This window comes from Sus scrofa, chromosome 5 (assembly GCF_000003025.6).
Source record: "Sus scrofa isolate TJ Tabasco breed Duroc chromosome 5, Sscrofa11.1, whole genome shotgun sequence".
In the NCBI taxonomy this organism is placed as follows: Eukaryota; Metazoa; Chordata; class Mammalia; order Artiodactyla; family Suidae; genus Sus; species Sus scrofa.
In genome coordinates, this window is record NC_010447.5 from 65,759,833 (window position 1) to 65,783,150 (window position 23,318).

Here is a 23,318-nt window from a genome sequence, read left to right on the forward strand (position 1 = left end):
GATATAGCTGCCGGTCTATACCACAGCCACAGCAACGCCAGATCCGAGCCACGTCTGCGACCTACACCACAGCTCACGGCAACGCCGGATCCTTAACCCACTGAGGCCAGGAATCAAACCCACATCCTCATGGATACTAGTTGGGTTCTTAACCTGCCGAGCCACAATGGGAACTCCCTATGCTCAAATTTTAGATGGCTGAATTTATCATTATATAAATCTAGAAAGAAAATGTTGTCACAGAATTTCAGCTCCGATGTTTTAATAGAGGGCTCTTCTCAATATGTACAGAATGCTCTAACATAGGTGGCTTGGTCACTAGCCAGGTGACCCAAATGACACCAAAACCACAGGCAGCTCAGGGGCCTCTAAATATTAACTGTCTTGGCTGGTTTCACATCTTCCATCTCTGAAGTCAGCCAGCGGTATGTGCGGTGACGCCGCAGCACCTCGATGGCCTTGAGCTCCAGGGGTGTGGCCTGAATGCCAAGGTCTTCCAAGCCGGGCAGGTGAGGCAGTGTCATGTCTGACATGTGAACCTTTGAACAAACAAGAGGCAGAGAAAGTACTGAAAACCTGCCCAGGACACGGCGTGCTGTCTTCACAAACACTTCAACACGCAAGCTGGCCCAAGTCCCGCTACTGAGCCTTGACTGGTTTCCAAGGATACGTGGCAGGGTTGGATGCCTGGGAGCCACCAGAAGCAGAGCATGGCAAAGGGTGTGAGGAGGGAAGACAAGGTCCCCACGTGTCAGTCAAGGTCTATCCACGAGCCCAGAACACGGGCGAGGTGAGGTTTAAACAGGAGTCAGTGTGGGCTGGAGCAGACAAGTCCTCACACCCGTGAGGCTCAGGACACAACAGGGGCTGAGGCAGAGCCAGCCTGTCCCCAAGGCTCCCCTGTTCCTGTTCTCCGAGCACAGCTTTCCGCCTCGGGTTTTATGCCAAATCCAGATCATTACAGGCAATCCATTAACCTTTGCACTCCAGCCATATTTAACCTCCTGACTACCGCTCACTCTCCATCTAAAAATCCGAAACCGCCTTGTTTGGAGAGAAGTAGGATGAGCCCTAAGATTCTAGAGACCCTGGCCCACCCGGGAGCGAGGAGGAGGAGGATCAGTCTACACACACAGCAGTATCGACCCTTGCCCTCCCGCCTGGCACATCTGCCATCCTTCAGCCAGATAGCTGGCAAGCCGACTCCAGACCAAACCCACCTGCCCAACGCAGCTGTGAGGACAGATGGAAGATGCACACCAGTCAGATGGGCCGAGGCGTCCTGACACCTGCTCTCCGAGCCCATCTTCCTGAACACAAAGGACATCCTGACAAAGGTCCCGGCTTTGCAGACATGGCCAGAGGGGAGGAAGACAGCCTCCTGTTTACATCGTTCCCCAGGGCTAAGTGCTGTCTTCTCTACACTCGAGCTTGGGGGTAACATTCAGAGGACAATCTGGCCGCTTCTTATTGATAAAAGGCCAAGAGGTTTGCAAAGGCAGGAACGGCCCCGTGTGTTTATTTTATTTTGTACCCTCCCTAGAAACACTTCTACACGAAGTGGGCCATCGATCAGTGAGGAAGACCAGCACGGTGACAGCAAGATGGGCAGGGCCGGGGCTCCGAGGAGCAGCGCTGGAGGGGGTGCAGGCCGGCCGGAGCCCATCAGGGGAACAAGAAGGAAGGCACTACCGCCTGGAGGAACGGAACATGGGTGGACTGGAGACAATGAGTATTTCCTCTACCTTTCTGGAGGCGGAACACTGTCAATACTGTTATTAACATTTTCATGATAAAAAGTTGAATAAAAGGCAGGAGAGGGAGGTGAGATCTGGTGTGTGTTTTGGGTGTTGCCCTCTTGGGGCAACCAAGTAGTATTATACTTGCTGATGGGCTTGTAGCCATGAGCCAGAGCGGTGACTTTAATTTAGGTTGAACTAAAATTCAACAAAGTTCAAATCTTATCTCTGCAGTTGCACCACTTGCCACAGTTCAAGTGTTTAAGAGTCACATGTTGCTAGTGGCTACTTTTTTTTTTTTTTTTTTTTTTTTTGCTTTTTTGCTTTTTAGGGCTGCACTTGTGGCATATGGAAGCTCCCAGGCTAGGGGTTGAATCGGAGCTATAGCTGCCGGCCTACACCACAGCCACAGCAACGCCGGATCTGAGCAGCGTCTGCGACCTACACCATAGCTCATGGCAACGCCAGATCCTTAACCCACTGAGCGGGGCCAGGGAGTGAACCCACATCCTCATGGAGGTTAGTTGGGTTCGTTACTATTGAGCCACAATGGGAACTCCTTTTTCGTGGCGGGGGGAGCTAGTGGCTACTTTTTGAACACCGTGGGTTACACAACATTTCCATCACTGCAGATAGCAGGGGACAGACATCTAGGGTGGAAGGAAAGGAAGAAATCAGGGAGGAGTCCTGGATCTTTGGCTTGAGCAATAGTGATGCTGTTACCTGAGATGAGCGAGGCGAGGGGAACATCGGGTCTGCAAATCTACTGCTGGACAAGCCCTGGCACAGAGGACCGTCCACAGCTAAGAGAGGGCCTGCAGCCGGGCGGGCAGGTTGGCAATTCAGGGCTGGAGCTAAAACAACGGCCGAGCACTTACAGACAGCAGCTGGAGCCCAGGACTAGGTGAGGGTCATTTAGAGGAGCAAGGACAGGAAATGGCAGAGCACAGAGCCCTCAGTCCCCACATCAGAGGCCAGGCACAGAAGGTGAACCAGGAAGGGAGACCAACTGAGCAGAAGCAGAACATGGACGCCGTCAAAGAACAGATGGAGATCAGGGTTTCAAGAGGAGAAGGGGGTGCCTCCAACCCAGGGCAGCTCATAGATAGAGTAAGCGAGGGGGGGGGGTTGTCAGAGCGCTGACCTGCAGACTTGGCGACACAGAGGTCAAAGGTGACCTTGACAAGAGCAGTATTTGGAAATAAAAGCTGGAAAGGAGGGAGTTCCCGTCATGGCACAGTGGTTAAAGAATCCGACTAGGAACCATGAGGTTGTGGGTTCGATCCCTGGACTCACTCAGTGGGATAAGGATCCGGCATTGCCGTGAGCTGTGGTGTAAGTCACAGATGCAGCTCAGATCCTGGCGTTGCTGTGGCTGTGGCGTAGGCCAGCAGCTACACCTCCAATTCGACCCCTAGTCTGGGAACCTCCATATGCCACAGGAAGCAGCCCTAGAAAAGGCAAAGACAAAAAAAAAAAAAAAAGCTGGAAAGGAGTTAAAGCAAGAAGGAGGTAAGAAACCATTGACAGGTGGACAGCTCTTCTGAGAAGCTGGACACACAGGGACAGACAAATGGGGCGGGGGGGGGCCTTCCGCCTTTACACAGACACAGAGCTAGTAAGGCAGGTCCGCGTGTGGATGAAGATGACCCAGCAGAGAAAGAAAAAGTGAAGATGTCAGAGGTAGGAGCCCAGAGACGCTGGGCATGGGTGCATTTCACGCACATGCAGAAGGGCTGGTCCGTGGAGGGACCACAGACAAGCGCCTGGAAACAACGCAGGTGACCCCTGAGCAAACGCGATGCTCACTTACTGTCTCCCCCGGGCAGGTGCCAACCTTATCATACTCACCCGTTCCACCTTATCCCTCGTGGTCCAGGGCTCGAACGGACTCACTTCAAAGAGTCGACCTACCCATCTGGAAAGAGGAACAGACACGGCACGGCATGCGTGATGAGCGTCTCTGCTCAGTGTTCAATGTAAGAACAATAAAAGGGAGTTCCCGTCATGGCGCAGTGGAAATGAATCCGACTAGGAACCATGAAGTTTCGGGTTTGATCCCCGGCCTCTCTCAGTGGGTAAAGGATCCGGCTTTGCTGTGAGCTGTGGTGTAGGTCTGGTGTTGCTGTGGCTGTGGTGTAGGCTGGCAGCCCTTGCTCCGATTGGACCCCTGGCCTGGGAACCTCCATGTGCCACGAGTGCGGCCCTAAAAAGCAAATAAATAATAAAAAAATAAAAACAGGGAAGTCATTAAAAAAAAAAAAACAATAAAAGAACCAAGAAAGGAGTTCTCGCCGTGTGCCATGGGTTAAGGGTTTGGCACTGCCGCAGCTCTGTCTTGGATTTGATCCCTGGCCTGGGAACTTTCATATGCCATGGGAGAGGCCATAAAAGGAAAACCAACAAACAAAAAGAACAACGAAGAGCTGGCTGGAGAGGCAGGAACTCAGGCAGCTTTGAGGATACCATTGAACGCTCTGGTCCTGCTGCCTGTGAGGCCACCTCTCCTTTCAAGCCAGCTGCCTGACCGCCTCACTGCCGGCTCTCCTCGGCCCCGGCCAAAGGGACAGAGAGTCGGGAAAACGAACAAAGTGCAGCCACCCCACCACAAGACACAACAAAGAGAGCCACCATTCGGTGACGTCCATCAAATTCAATCCAAGTTAAAACCAGATGCTGAAGTGTGCTTCTGCAAGTCAAGGACAGAGGGCAAGTCAAGCGGTGTGCAAGGCGGAAAGTGTGACCCTTCAAAGCAGGGTCTAAACGGAACCAGAAACTCCAAAGGTAAGGAAATGCCTCAGATCTACAGTTCGAATCAGGAAACCCAGAGAAAACCTGGACAGAAGGGCCACCTGCCTCTCCTCTTCACTACTGAAGCTGAGACTTTCCTTATATGCCATCTGAGTTCCCATCTTTTGTGACCTCAGGACAGGGAGGCAATCCAGGAATGCCTCGGGGTCCCCAAAGAGGCCTGGAGGGGGCAGTGCGGTGGGAGGTGGGGGGTGGGGGGGTTGGAACACGAGCTCTGAGCAGCGACCACCACCATGGCCAGACCAGCTCTACTTTTATCCGACACGCCTTAAAGAGCCTGTATGTAAAAAGGCCCTGAACACAGGGTTCCTTCCACAGCTCTTTAACAACCTGAACGGGTGCTGCCAAAAATGAAAAAGGAAGCTGGAGGTTGGTCAGAATTTCTCCAGGAACTTAGCAAGCCTCCAGACACCAATCCAGGGTAATCCTTGGTGGACACACAACCATGAGTTGCTCCCTGCAAAGTGGGTGACGCTCCCTCCGCTGCCACAAATGACCTCACGGTGGAGGCCTTTTGGTCGCAGAGGGCTACTGCAGGCCAAGCACTGTTCTAGGTGCTGGCGACTCAGAGGGATGTGCACACGACAGCAGCGCTCCTCTCCTCAAAGCCCCCCTCCCTTTGGTATCCAGGTGGCCTGACTCTCTCCATTTTCCAGTTAACGTCTGATTACTCTGTCTCAGCCTTTGACAAACGTCCCCTGCCCTGCCGGGCCTTTAAGTGCAGGCATTCCTCAGCCCTTCTCCCTGGCCCTTCTCCTCCACCTATGCCCCCTCACCCACTGGAAGTATTAAATGAGACATAGTAGGCAGTCTGAAAGATGGGACATGTTTGGTAAGTATCATCATCACTCTGCACGTGAGTTGTCTATTTGTCTATTTTTCTGACACCTGTTAGATCAGCTTTTGAAGGGTTTGCTATAACATCCTGAGTGCCCAGTACATTGCCTAAGACAGAGTCAGCCGTCAATAAATATTTGTTGAAGGACTGAATGACCAGACGAACGGAGACGTGGGCTGCCGTGTTAATCCAGAAGTTAACCTCTGGCAAACTGGATGGGACAGCCTCCCTGACCAAACCTTAGTGACCAAACCTTTAGCTCATTCCAAGAGCTAAACCTACGGAAGGAAGAAGCGAAGCCAGAAGCAGGGCAAGCAGACAAGGCCACTGCAGCCAGGGCCGATCAGACTGGCTTAACGAGGGAGGGTCCCTCTCCCACTCCTGGGCGAGTGGGATGAATCAGGGGGACCTAATGCTCCTTTATACCATCTGCCAACAAGACACTGCCAATTAAACACAGTGGCTCCTGACTGGAAAACCTGAAGACCTGCAGGGGCAACCCTCCAAGCACAGCCTTTTCCTCACCCACACGAATCCACCGCACCCTTTCGTGGACTCCTCTGGTTCTTTCCCACACTAGTGTCAAGACCCCAGGAGCCCCTCCTAGTGAGAGATTCTGGGACTTCACCACGACGGACACACTCCCTAGAACCCCTGGGTGAGGGCATTACAAAAGAAGTTATTAGCTTTCTCTCTTTTTTTTTTTTTTTGGTTGCACCCATGGTATGCAGAAGTCCCAGGCCAGGGATCAAGTCCTCGCCACAGCAGTGACAATACCTGCTCCTTAACCAGCTGAGCCACCAGGGAACTCCAGCCTTTTTTTTAGAAGGCACAGAAGGCAGCATTTTACTTACCGATAGGCAAAATGTGGCAAAGGGTAAGGGAGGAAGGGTCTGTAGGCCACGGCAAAGATATACTGCACCAGGTCAAAGAGAAGGTACCGATTGGGCCTACAAACAGAAAATGCACGGGTCTTCAGATTATTTGCTTCTCACAAACTTTCACTCCTAATTTAACCAAACAACATTCTTATGAAAAAGGAAACACGTGTGAACTATAGTAAAACCAGACTAGCACAAAGAAAACTCACCCAGTCCCATCCCCTTACAGTTTTTGCTTTATAATTAGAAAATTACACAGGTCATCCTATTCTGTAACATCTTTTTTTTTAGGGCTGAACCTGCAGCATGTGGAAGTTCCCAGGCTAGGGGTCAAATCAGAGCTGTAGCAGCCAGCCTACACCACAGCCACAGCAACACGGGATCGGACCCACATCTGCAACCTACACCACAGCTTGTGGCAATGCCGGATCCTTAACCCATTGAGCAAGGCCAGGGACTGAACCTGTATCCTCACGAACACCAGTTCGGTTGTTAACCCACTGAGCCACAGTGGGAACTCCTGTAATGTCTTTTTCATTTCATGTTAAATCCCAGTCATCTTTCTGTGTCACTAAATATTCTAGAGCAATGTGGCTGCCCACATTGTACTAAAAGTAGTCATAGTTATTTAACCAATTTAGGTTACTAAAAATATTTTTCTTTTATAGAATAATGTTTTAATGAACATTCCTGTTGTAAATATTTACATTTACCCATAGTTATGTATTTATAATATGTTCTAGAAATAGAACTAGCTCGAAGTATATTTAAAAATTTTAAGGCTTTTATAAAATACTTCCAAACAGGTTATATCCACTTTTAGCAAATGCTATAACCTCCTCACCAAAAATGAGTTTAGTCATAAAAACATAAGCAAACAAAATTTTGCCAACCTATCAGGTAAAAAAGGAACCCCAACGTTTTCATTAGCATTACTTTAGTAACTAGAGATTTATTTTTTCTTCATGTATTTTTGGCCATTTACATTTCTTTCTTTTCTCTCTTCCTGGAGTCCCTTTCTATAAGAGTGATTGTAAAAATTTTTATATTTTAATGATATGGTTGGAAATATCTTTTATTGTTTGTATTTTGCCTTTTATTAAGTATTTTGCAGCATACAAAAGTTTAACCATTTAACTAAAACTACTGATTTATTTCACAGTTTGGTTTTTTGTTTTTGTTTTTTTTTTTTTTTTGGTCTTTTTAGGGCTGCACCCATGGCATATGGGGGTTCCCAGGCTAGGGAACGAATCACAGCTATAACTGCTGGCCTATGCCACAGCCACAGCAACACGGGATCTGAGCCGTGTTTGTGACCCACACCACAGCTCAAGGCAACGCTGGATCCCTAAGCCACTGAGTGAGGCCAGGAATCGAACCTACCAGTTCACACTAGATCATGGATGCTAGTCAGATTCGTTTCCACTGAGCCATAATGAGAACACCACGGTTTGGTTTTCTATTTAAAAAGTCCCTCTAAGTCACTAGTGTTACTTATCTCCAGATATTTTTCCTAATGCTTTTGAGTTGTTGTTTTTTTTTTAATCCATAAAATCAGTCATCCTGCAAAGTATTTTTGTACTGATATAGGATAAAGATGTATCATCAGGAGTTCCCGTCGTGGCGCAGTGGTTAACGAATCCGACTAGGAACCGTGAGGTTGCAGGTTCGGTCCCTGCCCTTGCTCAGTGGATTGGGGATCCGGTGTTGCAGTGAGCTGTGGTGTAGGTTGCAGACGAGGCTCGGATCCTGAGTTGCTGTGGCTGTGGCGTAGGCTGACGGCTGCAGCTCCGATTCGACCCCTAGCCTGGTAACCTCCATATGCCGTGGGAGCGGCCCAAAGAAATGGCAAAAAGACCAAAAAAAAAAAAAAAAAAAAAAAAAGATGTATCATCATTTACTGAATTAACCCTTCCTTATATTTTGAAATGTCACCCTTATCACACTCTGTTCTTACAAATATTTGAGACTTTTTCTAGACTTTTGTTCAGTTCTACTGAGCTGAATAATTCTGTACCATTATAACCTAGCTTTAACAATCGCTGTTGCTTATAACACTTTAATATCTCTTCACCCATTTCCTAATCTCTTTGCCACAGAAAGCTGGTGACAGTTGAGGACTGAATAGGTAATTCAGTGAGAAGCTTGTCATTCGGACATTTTATCCCCCCCCCCAAAAAAAACAAACCAACAAAAACATAAAAAACCCCACAAAAAATTCTCGAAAATGTCAGCTGGGGGAAAATATAAGCTGACAAAGTCCTCAAACAGCTTCCTTCAAGTCCCAGAAGGCCGTGTAAGGGTGGCTGCTTACGAGATGTGCTAGGCCAGAGAAGAGCTGCAGCCTTCATGACAACAGGCAATACTGGCACCGTGCGGAAACTGACAGTGTCACAGACCCGCACTTCAGCTGTTCTGAAGCACTCTGTGTGGCATTAATCCAAAGACTCAGAGATTGGAGTTCCTGTCATGGCTCAGCGGTTAACAAACCCAACTAGCATCCATGAGGACACCAGTTTGGTCCCTGGTCTTGCTCAGTGGGTTAAGGATCCGGCATTGATGTGAGTTGCAGGGTAGGTCACAGATGCAGCTCAGACCCCAAGTTGCTGTGGCTGTGGCGTAGGCCTGTGGCTACAGCTCTGATTGGACCCCTAGCCTGGGAACCACCATATGCTGCGAGTGTGGCCCTAAAAAGACAAAAAAAAAAGCCTTCAGTGGAGTTGTATAAAACCATCCTTGGGGATCACCAGACCATGGATATATAGTCATCTAGGGTTCCCAGACTTTGGTGACAGAAGACTCGTTTACTCAAGCAGATTCCTAGGTTCCCTCAAATTCTGACAACATGAGCATTCAGGAGCTGCTGGTAATGATGGCCTTTGGTCAGCTCTTTGAGACATACTGGCCTCAAGGCTGAGAGAGTAAGGTTTCTGGAATAAATACCATCAAAGAAAGACATTGAAAAAAATGCAAAAACTAAACCTGTTAGAAATTACTGTTGTTGTAAATCACTAAGATTCTTTCACTTTAACAGGCAGCACAATTATAAGTCAAACTCGAGCCACCTACCCAACAAAGGCAAACGTTTTCCCTTTGGCATCTGGATCCTTAATTGCATTAATAATTCCTTTGGATACATCCACAATCTATAAGAAATTATAACATACGTGTAAGCAACTATTGGCGGAGAGAAACGGAGAGAGATGGGGGAGAGAAAGGGAGACAGGGAGGAGGGCAGGGAAGCAGCCCACATCAATCACAACAAAAAAATGACAGTTACACTAACGTCACTGTCTGTTTTCAGAAACCTCCTCAAAGAACCCACTTCTCAGGAGCTTAAGCTCCACGGTGGAAGGGTCACCGAAACAATGTCTCTGGTCAGAACGTGTTTATCTTCAGATGGCACCAAGGCCTTTCCCATCCTCGCCAACCCCATTCCCTACTCCTCCTCACTCTGTCACTGCGTTATCACAAACCATGGAATTACCAATATTCTACCTTTTTTTTTTTTTTTTTTTGTCTTTTGGCTGCAGCGTGCAGCGGCTTGATGTGGGATCTTAGTTCCCAGACCGGGGATTGAACCCAGGCCACAGTGGTAAAAGTGCTGAGTCCTAACCATTAGGCCACCAGGGAACTCCAATATTTACCATTTTGACTTTTTAAAATAATAATCCTATATAATGTTAGTCCCCACAATTTTTGCTGGGGGTGATTTTGGTACCCAAGGGACATTAGGCAAATGCCTGGAGAGGGTTTTGTCACAACTTGAGGGGGGTGCTGCTGCCATCTGGTGGCTGGAGGCCAGGAGTGCGGCTAAATATTCCAAAAGAGGCCCTACAACAAAGCATTTTCTGGCCCCAAAATTATCAACAGTACCCTGGTTCAACACCACATGGAATCCAACACCTCTGCCCCCTGGGCCCCTGTACACACCACCCCTGCTGCATGGGGCACTGCCCCCAGCCTCCCGCATCTGACTCACTGGGAGTCGTCTCTAGGGTCTCACCATGGATGTCATTTCCCGTCCCCGACCCTCAAGTCTGGAGTAGGTGTCCTCTACGTATTTATTTACATAAACCCCTCTCCCTGTCATGACGCTTATGGCACTGCACGACCACTGCTTTGCTGACCTGCCTCTGACCGAGACCAACAAGATGGCAATTTGCATCTGTCACTGGCATTGCCATACCCAGTGACTTGGTGTGCCTAGCACAGTCAGGGCTCAATACACTTTTCTTAAAGGAGTGAACAAGTGAAGACACAGAGAATACATGGATCTCTTAAGAAAACAGAGAGGTAACCAGTTGAAGCAAGCTGACAAAGACAAAAATGACAGAATTACAGGACTGGGCTGAAACCAGAAAACTGATCCCCTGAGTGTCAATTCGACTAAAGCTCCTTCATCCAGATACTTACATATACTGGTTGTTTCACTGTCTCCTTGCCCAAGGAAATAAGAGGGACACCACCAAACCAGCGCATACCTGGCAGAAGGAAGAGAACATTCTTAGAAGGCCTAAGCAGCCACCATCTCCAGGTGCTCCAGGTGAGCATGACCATTTTGCATAGTGGAAGTTATGAAATAAATGCAGCCGACTCTAAGGAAGCTAATGATCTTACAAGGGGCATTTGTTTCTCACAGAACAAACATGGAAATAAAGGGGCCAAATACTTAAGGACACAAAGAACAAGGGAGAGCAGCCAAGTGGCTTGTCCTCCACTCCGCAATGCTAAGCGCATGGCCACTCCCAAGATTGGGCGCCACCTGCACCCCATTCTAAGAAGGAACAACAGATCCTTCTGGTCTGATGATATTATACTAAGTGAAATAAGCCAGTCACAAAAAGACAAATACTGTGTGATGGTACTTATACGAGGCACCTAGAGCGGTCAAATTCATAGACGGAAAGCAGAGAGGTAGCTGCCAGGGGCTGGAGGGAGGAGGGAATGAGAAGTTGTTTAGTGGATACAGAGCTTCTTCGGGAAGAAGAGTTCTGGAGGTTGGTCGCAGTACAACATGCAAATACAAAACAGCACCGAGCCATATGCTTAGAAATGGTTAACACGGTTTCTTAGTCTGCTTGGGCTGCTCTAACAAAATACTACAGACTGAGAGGCTTATTTAATTCTTTTGGGTTTTTGTTTTGTTTTGGTCTTTTTTTAAGGCTGCACCTGCAGCACATGGAGGTTCCCAGGCTAGCGGTCAAATTGGAGCTGCAGCTGCCGGCCTACACCACAGCCACAGCAATGCCAGATCACAGCGGCGTCTGTGACCTACACCACAGCTCAGGGCAATGCCAGGTCCTTAACCCACTGAGCAAGGCCAGGGATCAAACCTGCGTCCTCATGGATACTAGTCAGATTTGTTTCTGCTGAGCCACAATGGGAACTCCTGAGTGGCTTATTTAAACCAGAGAAATTTCTTTTCTCACAGCTCTGGAGGCAGGAAAGTCCACAATCAGGGTGCTGATTTGGTTCCTGGTGAGAGCTCTCTTCCGGGCTTATAGGCAGCCGGCTATGTTCTCACAGGGCCTCCCCCAGTGCATGCACACAGGGCGAGCAAGAAAGCTCTCCCTCGTCCTCTCCCTGTAAGGCCACCAATCCTTTGGGTTAGGGCCCCACTCCATGACCTCCCTCATCCTCAATGACCTCCTAAAAGCCCTGTATCCAAACACAGCCACACTGGGGTTAGGGCTTTAAGAAATCAATGTAGGATTCAATTCGGTCCACAGCAGATGGGGAATGTTCTATTATGTATATTTTACCACAATTTTTAAAAAGGTAGTAATGAATACAGAATATGAAAGGACACGGGCCATGGGGGGAAAACACATGATAAAAAAAATCTAAACTGGATAAACGCACAGTGATCCATTCACTGGTACAGTGGAATGTTATTCAGCTTCAAAAAGAAATGAGCTCTCAAGCTGGGAGAAGATTTGGAGGAAAAGTAATATGAATATTATTAGATGAAAAAAGCTAGTCTGCATGATTCCAGCTGTATGGTATTCTAGAAAAGGCAAATCTGTGGAGGCAGTGTAAAGATCAGGGGTTGCCAGGTGCTGGCGTGGGGGACAGGTGGGCGGGAAGGGAAGGACAAAGAGGTGGTGCACAGGGCATTTTTAGGGCAGTGACTCTCCTGCATGATATTCTAATTACGTCACTATCCCTATTCTAATTACCTGTCAAAATCCACAGACTGTGTACCATGAGAAATGAACCCTAATGTACAGGATGGCTGTCAGTTAAGTAAAAACCTATCAATATTGGCTCATCAATTCTAACAAATAATAGAGAAATCCGTTATGGAGGGAAAATGAGGGGGTGATAGGATATGTGGGAACTCTGTGCTTTCCACTCAATTTTTCTATCGACCGAAAGCTGCTCTAAAAAAATAAAGTTTATTAACTAAAATTAAAAATTCAAAGTAAATAAGTCATCAAAAAACAATGCAGCAAATACAACTAAGGATACAAATCCTTAATAAAGAGCCTAAATAAGTCAATTTTAAAAAGCATCTCTCAAAACACACACAAACACACACATACAAGCAAAGGACATATAGATCTTCTTTGACTTATGATGGGATTACACCCCAATAAACCCCATCATAAGTTGAAAATAGAGTAAGTTGAAAGTGCATCTAGGAGTTCCCACTGTGGCTCAGCAGAAACCAATCTGATTGGTATCCATGAGGATATGGGTTTGATCCCTGGCCTCGCTCAGTGAGTCAGGGATCTGGCATTGCCATGAGCTGTGGTGTAGGTCACAGATGTGGCTTGGATCTGGCGTTGCTGTGGCTATGGCGTAGGCCAGCGGCTACTGCTCCAATTCGACCCCCTAGCCTGAGAACTTCCATGTGCCAAAGGTACAGCCCTAAAAAAAGACAAAAAAAAAAAAAAAAAAAAAAAGAGAGAGAGAGAGAGAGAAAGTGCATCTAATATATACCTCAGCTACCAAACTCTATAGCTTAGCCTCGTCTACCTTAAAAATGCTCAGAGCCCTTACATCAGCCTACAGTTGGACAAAAATCATCTAACACAAAGCCTATCTTATAATAATGTGCTGACCACCTCATGTAATGTTTTGAATACTGTACTGAAAGTGAAAAACAGAACGGCTGTCTGGGTTCAGGATGGCACAAGCGTACTGCTGGTTTACCCTCATGATCATGGGGCTGACTGGGAGCTGTGGCAACTGCTACTAGCCGGGGAAAAGATCAAATCCAAAATTTGAAGTACACTTTCTACTGAATTCATCTCTCTTTCACACCACGGAAAAGTCAAAAATCCTAAGCTGAGCTATCCTAAGTCGGGTACTGGCTGTACACGGAAAAGTCAAAAATCCTAAGCTGAACTATCCTAAGTCGGGTACTGGCTGTACACGGAAAAGTCAAAAATCCTAAGCTGAACTATCCTAAGTCGGGTACTGGCTGTACACGGAGGAGCAGTACAAAGAGCAATGAGAAGAAACAGGGAGCTTCTGCTAAGGCAGTAACTCACTAACCTTCCCGGGACGTCCTAGAGGAAGGTCAGAATCTCTTCCAAGACATAAGAGAATAAATTGAGAGGAACCTGGCAATTCAGTACAATCAGAAATGGAAGCTGGGTTCTTATAACAGACTTTGTATCTTTTTATTTTTTTGGCCACGTCCATGGCATCTAGAAGTTCCCAGGCCAGGGGTCAAACCTGTGCCTCAGCAGGGACTCAAGCCTCTGCAGTGACAATGCCAGATCCTTAACCCGCTGTCCCACAAAAGAATTCCATAACAGACTTTTAAAATATATTCTCTTTTCCCCTCTTGCAAAAGTACAAGGAAATCATTTTCTCACCCCTAAAATCTCAAAATCTCATCACCCAATCAAGGAGACTGAATTTCTTTGCCAAGACAAGTCTAATTAGTAAAATCCAAACAATTCAAAACTCTGGGTATAAGCATAAAACACTCCTGACCTATGAAAGCAATTTACATACCAACTGAACTATCTCCAGTTTGGCGATGGCCCAAATTACTGCTTACTAATCTCGCATCCCTTTCCGCAGAAATTGCCATCAACAAGGAAGATCTACCAAATGTGTCTGACAACATATGATGCTACCTCTTTGCCTTTCAAAATCAACACCCGGGTGACTTGGCAACCAGACTGGAAGTGAGACATCACGAAAGAAACAGGGGCTTCGTGTGACAAGGAGAGATGAAGCCGACATTGAAGGCTGGCCCGGGGCCAGCTGCTGCTGTAACAGAAGCTACCCTCTGCAATTAGCGCAGCACTCCTGAGCGGAGGGAGACTCCCCCAGCCTCAGTTAACAGATGAGGAAGCTGCTCTGTCCCCAGACCCGCCAGCGTCCTGGGGCTGCTTAGTCCCAGGGCCCAAGCGGCAGTCAGGTCCCTGACTCCCAGGTCCATGCTCTTTCTGGGCGCCAAAGCTGCTTCTTTGGGTGTAGGGTGACAAAGGTGACAAGGGGGACTCTAGGGACTGGGGAAACAGAACCTTTGGGGAGAAAAAGGCAACTGGAGGAAAACATGACAACCTGAGTCTGTCAAGGCGAAGCACATCCCAACCTGTCCCAACTTTCCAACTGGTGAACCAGCTTCCCCTCTATTGCTAAGCAAGAGGGACCTACTTGCAAAATAATTGAGGAATCTGTCCTCTCTTCCAAAGATGTCCGATGGCTTTATGATAGTGGCTTCTGGAAAGGCAGCTCTCACCTCTTTCTCCCCAACGGCCTAAACAAACCAACACAACAGGGTTCGGAGGTGAGTGAATGAAGCAGCTGCAGCTTGGATTCAACCCCTGGCCCGGGAACGTCCATACGCTGTGGGTATGACAGAAAAAGGAGGGAGGAGAAAAAAAAGGATGCAGTGAATCAAAAAATTGGAGTCCGTGCCCAGGAACTCTACGGTCCTTATCAGTTTTGGCCCAAAGCAGGCTCATTACGGCAGAAACCAAAGGCTAAAGGCAGTCCCAAGCACTGCGATCCCTTCTGAGTCCCTGATGATAAAGACATTTCAGGTTACAGACTGATTCCAAACCAGGCAGGTCAGTCTCGAGGCACAATCTGGACCACAGTGGGGTTTCTGGGAGCACCAGAAGCCTAGACACAATGTGAGTGGCCATTTTTCCCCGCAAATACTTACCTTGTCACCCCCCAGCCTTTAATCACCCTCCAAGAGTGGCCTAAGACCATGACGACGAAGGGGTTAGAGAGAGAGATGGCCCTTTAGCGTTGTAATTCTATTTCGTGCCAAGAAACGTTATGCACTTGAGGGCAGGTAATAATATGGCCCTTCCATCCTGGAGGCCCTTTTGCATAGTTCCTGTGGGCAGAAGGCACTCGACCACAATGTCAGAACACAATTACAATTACACACCAATTACACTCCGGAAATGGAGAGTCGGCCGTCACCGGGAGTTCTGGGTACGTCAATGAGAAGCCTTTCTCACTTCGCTCATGTTTCCAAGGGGCCAAGAAACTAGCTCCGTGAACCACTTCCCAGGTCAGCTTGTTACTCACCTTACTTCTCAGATACCTAGAGGGGCTTTTAATATCAGCATTCAGGTGAGAAATGTGAATAAGTTTTTCAACTCCGGCTTCCTTGGACACTTGAGCAATTGCATGGGGAATCTTTACGAAAACATCCTCAAAATCAAAATTTCTGAAAGAAAAATATAGGGACCAGTGAAGAACACCTGACTGGGGATTTCAAAGCTTTCTGTGATAAGCTGGTTTTCATACTATGCACCACGGCATATGGAGGTTCCCAGGCTAAGGGATCAAATTGGAGCTGCAGCTGCTGGCCTACATTGCAGCCACAGCAGCACGGGATCCGAGCCGTGTCTGCAACCTACACCACAGCTCAAGGCAACACTGGACTCCCAACCCATTAAGCGAGGCCAGGGATCGAACCCACATCCTCATGGATACTAGGCAGATTCGTTTCTGCTGCACCAATGGGAACTCCCAAAATGATTATTTTATAAAAATGTTACAGGCTTGCTTCCTGTCATCACTGTATATAATTTAAGGCTTACTGTAAGTCATAAATCGGCATGCATACTGTTCTCTGCCCCCAAGGAATCCCAAAGTTAAGGCTCTTTAAAAACATCTGGCTGCACTGGTTGGGTGGGTGGGGAGAAGGGGAGGTGCTAGGCGCTGGAAGGGGAGTCACTCCCTACCCCTGGCCCTTTGTTTCCTTCAGAGGAAAAAAAAGAAGACTACAAAATACATCAGTCGCCCATTTAATCCAAAAACATGAACTAAATGCTTGCTCTGTACAAAGCACTGAGTTAATCATCACGAGGACATAAAGTTGAATACGACCCTCCAGGTCATCAAAGAACTTAAAAATATGTGATAGGAGTTCCCTTTGCGGCTCAGTGGTTATGAACCCAACTACCATTCATGAGGACTCGGGTTCAATCCCTCGCCTCACTCAGTGGGTTAGGATCCAGCATTGCCGTGAGCTGTGGCGTAGGTCACAGACATGACTCAGAGCTGGCGTTGTTATAGCTTCGTTGTAGGCCAGCAGCTGCAGCTCCGATTCTTCCCTTGCCTGGGAACTTCCACATGCCAGAGGTGTAGCCCCTAAAAAGCAAAATAATAAAAATAAAAAATAAAAACAAAAATATGCGATGAGGCAGAAACATCTCAATAACTCGAAGTCAAACTTTCCTAAATGCTAAGAGATGTGAACACAGTGCTGTGGGACCACAGGATTAAAACATTACTTGTTGATTAAATAACCCACATCAGGGCTGAAAAGAGCTATTCAAACCAGAACACACGGCCTCTTTGATTAACAATGTAGAGAAAAGATCTAGAACCCTGTCCAGGTGAGAAAAACCAACGCTCAGCTTAGTTGGTCAGTGGAACAGGCAAACCCCACCCCATCTAACCCCATCCAAGCTGGACAGATCCAAGCGCAGCACCCACAATGGCAATCTCGTCAGGGTGATGACACCCACCACACTGGCATGATCCATACTGGCTTCGATGGACAGCACATCACACTGCCTGCTCCTATTAGACTTACCACCCACTAAATCCCTGGCTGGGATGGTGGGGCGGGGAGGGGTTGGCTAATGGGGAGAGGAGTGGGGAGGATGGTCACTGGGTGTGAAAACTGTTATTCAATCAACACTCATTGATGGGCCAATTGAAAATGACACAGTCACAATCCCTGGCATATCAGGTGCCCAATAAACATCCACTGACCTCTAAGATAGCTCTGCAAAGAAGAAACGAGGGCCAAAGACTTACTTGGTCTCCCATTCTCGCCCAACAAGGTTGATGACCACATTGCTGTGTTCCACCACCTTCCGGATAGAGTCCTTGTCTTTCCCGTTCCATTCCTATAACAGCAGTAGCTGGTCACGTGAAAACGTCAGGAAGACACCCTGGCACGAGATACTTCTACTGCCCCCCACTGACCAGATTTGAAACGGGCCATCTGCTGTCGGCACAAGATGGTGCCATTTTATACCAACTCCAGGGACCACAACAGAAATGATTCTGGGGTCTCAACCTCCCTGCCGAGTCTCTGGATCTTCTGAAGGTAGCAGAAGAGGCCAAAGCATGTTTCATTCAGGTTATCAGATGACAGAACTAGAAAAGACACTATAAATTTTAGCAATTTTTGTCCTCTCAAGTGTCCCCACAAGTTTATAAAGAAATCTGATAATCAGAGTTCCCACTGTGGCTCATCAGAAACGAATCTGATTAGTATCCATGAGGACGTGGTTCGATCCCTAGCCTTGCTCAGTGGGTTAAGGATCCGGTGTTGCCATAAGCTGTGGTATTGGTTGCAGACTCAGCTCAGATCTGGCATTGCTGTGGTGTGGCGTAGGCCAATGGACCCCTAGCCTGGGAAGCTCCATATGCCACCAAGTGTGGCCCTAAAAAAAAGGAGAGAAAGGAAAGAAAGAAGGAAGGAAGGAAGGAAGGAAGGAAGGAAAGAAGGAAGGAAGGAAGGAAGGAAGGAAGGAAGGAAGGAAGGAAGGAAGGAAGGAAGGAAGGAAGGAAAGAAAGAAAGAAAGAAAGAAAGAAAGAAAGAAAGAAAGAAAGAAAGAAAGAAAGAAAGAAAGAAAAAAGAAAAGAAATCTAATGATCAAGTCTCCCTTCCTGAATGAAATACAGCTAAAGAACCAAGGATCATTCAGGAGGTGAACTGACATTCCTTTTCTTTCTTTTTTTTGGCCGCACCCATGGATTGAAACTTGTGCCACAGCAGAGACCCAAGCCACAGCAGTGATGATGCCCGCTAAGCCACCAGGAAACTTCTGATGTTCCCTTTTTAGCAGCAACCAGTTAAACTAAAGATAAGGAGGAGTGTCTCTTAAGGGCTAATATTAAACTGGAAACATTTACAATCATTTTCCTTTTTCTTTTTAACTCTTTACTCTTTATGATCCCAGATCTAGTAACTTCTACCTTAAAGATATGAAAACAACACTCAAGGAGAAGTGACCTGCAGGTTCAGAGTAAGCCAGTGTTTCAGTGGAGAACTACACTTCTGAGCTGTCATTTAGGACTTTGGTCAGATTCTTTTCCAAAATAGCGACCAGGGCCAAAAACCCCAGGCCCAAAGGTAGAGCATTTTCTGTGTTAAAATGAAAATGAATGTTTAATGAATTTCAAAGGAAGATAATAAATAGTATGAATTTCTTAGTGTGCATCTGCAAGTGAGCTGGACAGAAGTGAGTGGGGTGGGAGGGAGCGCGAGAAAGGAGGGGAGAAGGGAAAGGAGAAAGAAGTGGGGGAAGAGAGAGAGAGGGAGGGAGGGAGCACACATGCACATCAAAATACCAGAGCAGGAGTTCCCATCGTGGCTCAGTGGTTAATGAATCTGACTAGTAACCGTGAGGTTGTGAGTTCGATCCCTGGCCTCACTCAGTGGGTTAAGGATCTGCCATTGCCGTGAGTTGAGGTGTAGGTCGCAGATGTGGCTTGGATCCCCCAGTTGCTGTGGCTGTGGTATAGGCCGGCAGCTATAGTTCCAATTCGACCCCTAGCCTGAGAAGCTCCATATACCATGGGTGTGGCCCTAAAAAGCAAACAAAACAAAACAAGACAAAAACCCGAGCAATTGAAAAAAGGAAAGACTGTGGGAATCAGATTCAAGAACCAAAAAAGAGGAAACCCTGGACAGGCAGAACTGGTTATGAATGATGGCACGGAGCACAGTACGAGAGGCAGGAGAGAATCGTAGCTGTGGAGTCAGACAGGAAGGCAGCCTCCACTTTGCCACTGACTGACTGTGTACAGACACTCCCTCCAAGCTCCAGGTAAAACCTGAGAATACAACCTACCCCAAGGGGTTGCTGTGAGCACTGGGTGAAAATCTACAACAGCTCTACATATAAAAAGCTTACAAAGGCTTTTTCAGAGGGAGTTCTCATTGTGGTTCAGTGGGTTAAGAACCTGACTAGTATCCATGAATATGCGGGTTTGATCCCTGGCCTTGCTCAGTGGGTTAAGAACCTGACTAGTATCCATGAATATGCGGGTTTGATCCCTGGCCTTGCTCAGTGGGTTAAGTATCCAGTGTTGCCGCAAGCTGCAGCACAGGTCACAGATGTGGTCTGGATCTGGCGTTGCTGTGGCTATGGTATAGGCTGGCAGCTGCAGCTGCAGCTCCAATTTGGCACCTAGCCTGGGAACATCCATGTGCCACAGGGTGACCCTAAAAAGAAGAAAGAAAAAAAAGTGATGCCTGGAGAGGAGGAAACCAAATTCCCAGGAATAGGACCCAGGGGCACAAGCAGGCTGGTAAACTAAGCAGCCAGACAGCAGTTCCAAACAGAGACTAAAGTGGGGAAATCAGCTCCTAATCCAGTGTGGCCCATCCTTCTCAAAAATAAACAGCAATAATATAGTGAGGCCAGCCCTCCCCCATTAGACCTTCTCTGTGCTTCCCCTTTTCAGAAGCATGACCATTTTCAAAGTTATGCATTGAGTGTCTGAAGGCCCTATTAAAACTGTGAGCTCCCTGTGGTCTTGTTCCTCAAGACATGCTCAGAACTTAGCTCGATGCCAGGCACATAGCAGACACTCAGTAAACACCTGCAGAAGCAGGAAATGCACATCATAGGGCTTAATTCCAGTGACTCCACATTTGCAAGTCGTAGAAGTTTTCACCCATCACTTGAGAAATACTTGAATTTCAAGGACTGATAAGGTGACTGATAACCTTCAGTCACAAACAACTAGGAAAAAGTTAAGGTCCTCTAACTGTAATACCAAGCCAATTATTTGAGAATAAATTCAGGAAAATTTATTTTAATCACTTTTAAAAACAAGAAATTTCCAATATAAATATTATACTTAGCTTGTGAAATTTTAGTAAAGAAGAAAATGAAAACGCCATTTAAAAATAAGTCAAAATGTAAAGAGATCACAAATAACCCATGTGAATATAACAGAGATACTAAGGATGTTTCATAAACTTTTTTTTTTTTTTTTAGGGCCATACCCGTGGCATATGGAAGTTCCCAGGCTAGGGGTCGATCAGAGCTATAGCTGATAGCCTACGCCACAGCCATAGCAACTCCAGATCCTAGCTGTGTCTGAGGCCCATACCACAGCTCATGGCAATGCCAAATTGTTAACCCACTGAGTGAGGCCAGGGATCAAACCCACAGCCTCATGGTTCCTAGTCGGATTCATTTCTGCTGCGCCACGATGGGAACTCCCACAAACATTTTTTGAAAAAAGAAAGTGTGTCCATGGAAGAGGTCAGGCCCATGCAGGATGATGAAAGTAAGAAAAGTTAGCTACAAGAAGAGCTGGCCCAAGTGTTTTTCTGTAGGAAACTGCAGGCAATGGGGCAGCACAGTTCTTTGTGGAAAAGGACCGTCCCCAACACTGTAGAACTCTTAGCATCCCTGACTCCTACCTAATAAACTAGTATGGACTCCGGTCCCCATGACAACCAAAAGGGCCCACACATTTTTTACCACTCCCTTGGAGGCTCTCCCCGCCACCCCCTCCGCCTCACCCCACTGACAACCACTGGCCTAAAGGAAGAACCTGCAGATGAAGTAACAACACTGAATGCTCAGGAAGAACGATTCTAAGTCGGGTCTATGCCAAGCCAACCAAGTTATAAGCTGTCCTATTTGTGACGGTCTCTGTCTACAGCAGCAATGTCCAAGAGAAATACAACATGAGGCACACAGGCAATTTTGAATGTTCTCTTAGCCACATTTAAAAGAATAAAAGAAACAGGTGAAATTCATTTTAATAATGCACTGTATTTAGCGCAATATTTCCAAAACACTATTTCAACATGTCAAAAACGTTAAAAATTATTAACAATATATTAAAGATTATCTTCTTTGAACTGAGTCTTTGAAATCTGGTATATATTTCACACTTATAGCACACCTCAAACAGACCAGCCACCTTTCAAGTGCTCAAGAGCCACAAGATTTAGAGCAAGGATTGGTAAACTATGAGCCATAGTCTACATTCAGCCTGCAGTCTAACTTTGCAAATAAAGTTTTATTGGAACACAGCCACTCTCACTTGTTTATATATTATCCAAGGCTGCTTTCAGGCTCTAAGGGCACAGCTGTGTAATCACGACAAAGAGCCTATGATCTGCAAAGCCTAAAATCGTTCCATTCTTTTTTTTTTTGGCTGTACCTGTGGCATATGGAAGTTCCTGGGCCAGGCATCAAACCTGCACCACAGCAGTGACTTGAGCTGCTGCAGTAATAATGCTGGATCCTTACATCCCCCTAAAATATTTCCTATCAGGCCTTTTACAGAAACGGTTTGTTGGACTAGAGTTTATTAGAGCAGCCTATGAATGCAGGATGTCCTTGGTCCACTCTGGAATGAAACTGCTGCTTTTTCATACCGCCTCTCTCTCCTAAAAATGATCTTAGTAACTTACACTTGTCAACTCCAAGCATCAGAGGCTCTTACCATAAAGATAATCTGGCCCAGGTCACCCATGGGCCGGAGATGCATGGTATCATATGGCTCACACCGGTAGGGTACGATCACCTGTGACCCCATGCGACCTAAAAAAAGAACGGATCAAACGCTGACATAACAAGGTTATGTTATACAACAGTGATTCTGTAAATACCTAATTTAGTATGATATTTGAATCAATACTATGGTCAAAAAAAACATATTTTGCCATGCCAGAGATGTCATGGATTTTCAGAGTCCCCTATTCCTGTATTAATATCCTATATAGGAAGCATGGGCATTCTCATAATGTAGGGAAGACTAAAATTACATAAATCCAAGACAGAAGTAATTCGCAACACTATTACATTGAAAAGCACTGAGCTCACGGCTTCTGCTGGAATATGTTGAACTCAAGGAACTTTACTTACCAAGGTGGTTGACAACATAGCGGCCCAGGAATCCTGTTGCTCCAAACACAGTGGCCACAATCCCACTGACTGAGGAACGCCCACCTTTCCCATGAGGGATGAGCGCGTGATGAAGCTGGCGCTGGGGAGGGCCATAAGACACTGATGTGGCTACTGCAGCAAGACAAGAACCTGAAAGACAGCCCCACATACATAAAAGGACCATGAATACAAATAGCTTCTTCTCCTAGAAATGCCAGTATTTATTCTGCCATCCATATTTTCATTTACTGAGGTTACAGTTTAGATTAAAAGTTATACTTTAATGGGAGCTCCCTTCAAGGCTTAGGGTTAGTGAACCCTACTAGGGTTCATGAGGATGTAGGTTCAATCCCTGACCACGCTTAGTGGGTTGGGGATCTGGCATTGCCGTGAGCTGTGGTGTGGGTCACAGAGGTGGCTCAGATCCCACATGGCTGTGGCGTAGGCTGGCAGCTGTAGCTTCGATTAGACCCCTAGCCTGGGAACTTCCATGTGCCAAAGTGGGGCCCGAAAAAAAGCAAAAAAAGAAAAAGTTATACTTTTAGTGCCAAAAGCAATAATAAATGCCAATTACTACAAAAAGAATCCATTGGACATAAAGAAATGTATAAAAATTAGAAAGTAAACTCCTCTCCCTATAGAATATAATTTACCCAGAAAGATAAATCATGGT

The 23,318-nt window shown here is 46.7% G+C and overlaps 1 protein-coding gene across 1 annotated transcript in view; it reads right to left on the bottom strand.

Moving 5' to 3' along the window:
- The window catches only part of NDUFA9 (NADH:ubiquinone oxidoreductase subunit A9), a 28,626-nt gene continuing 5,553 nt past the window's right edge, over positions 246-23,318 (bottom strand). The window contains exons 2-11 of the mRNA XM_003126560.5: positions 22,625-22,795; positions 22,203-22,300; positions 17,532-17,623; positions 15,786-15,927; positions 14,895-14,997; positions 10,686-10,753; positions 9,339-9,415; positions 6,243-6,338; positions 3,591-3,657; positions 246-539 (exon numbers count right to left, since the gene is read on the bottom strand). Coding sequence (XP_003126608.2) covers positions 369-539; positions 3,591-3,657; positions 6,243-6,338; positions 9,339-9,415; positions 10,686-10,753; positions 14,895-14,997; positions 15,786-15,927; positions 17,532-17,623; positions 22,203-22,300; positions 22,625-22,795 — 1,085 coding nt within the window. The 3' untranslated portion in view covers positions 246-368. The remainder of the gene's footprint in view (positions 540-3,590; positions 3,658-6,242; positions 6,339-9,338; positions 9,416-10,685; positions 10,754-14,894; positions 14,998-15,785; positions 15,928-17,531; positions 17,624-22,202; positions 22,301-22,624; positions 22,796-23,318) is intronic.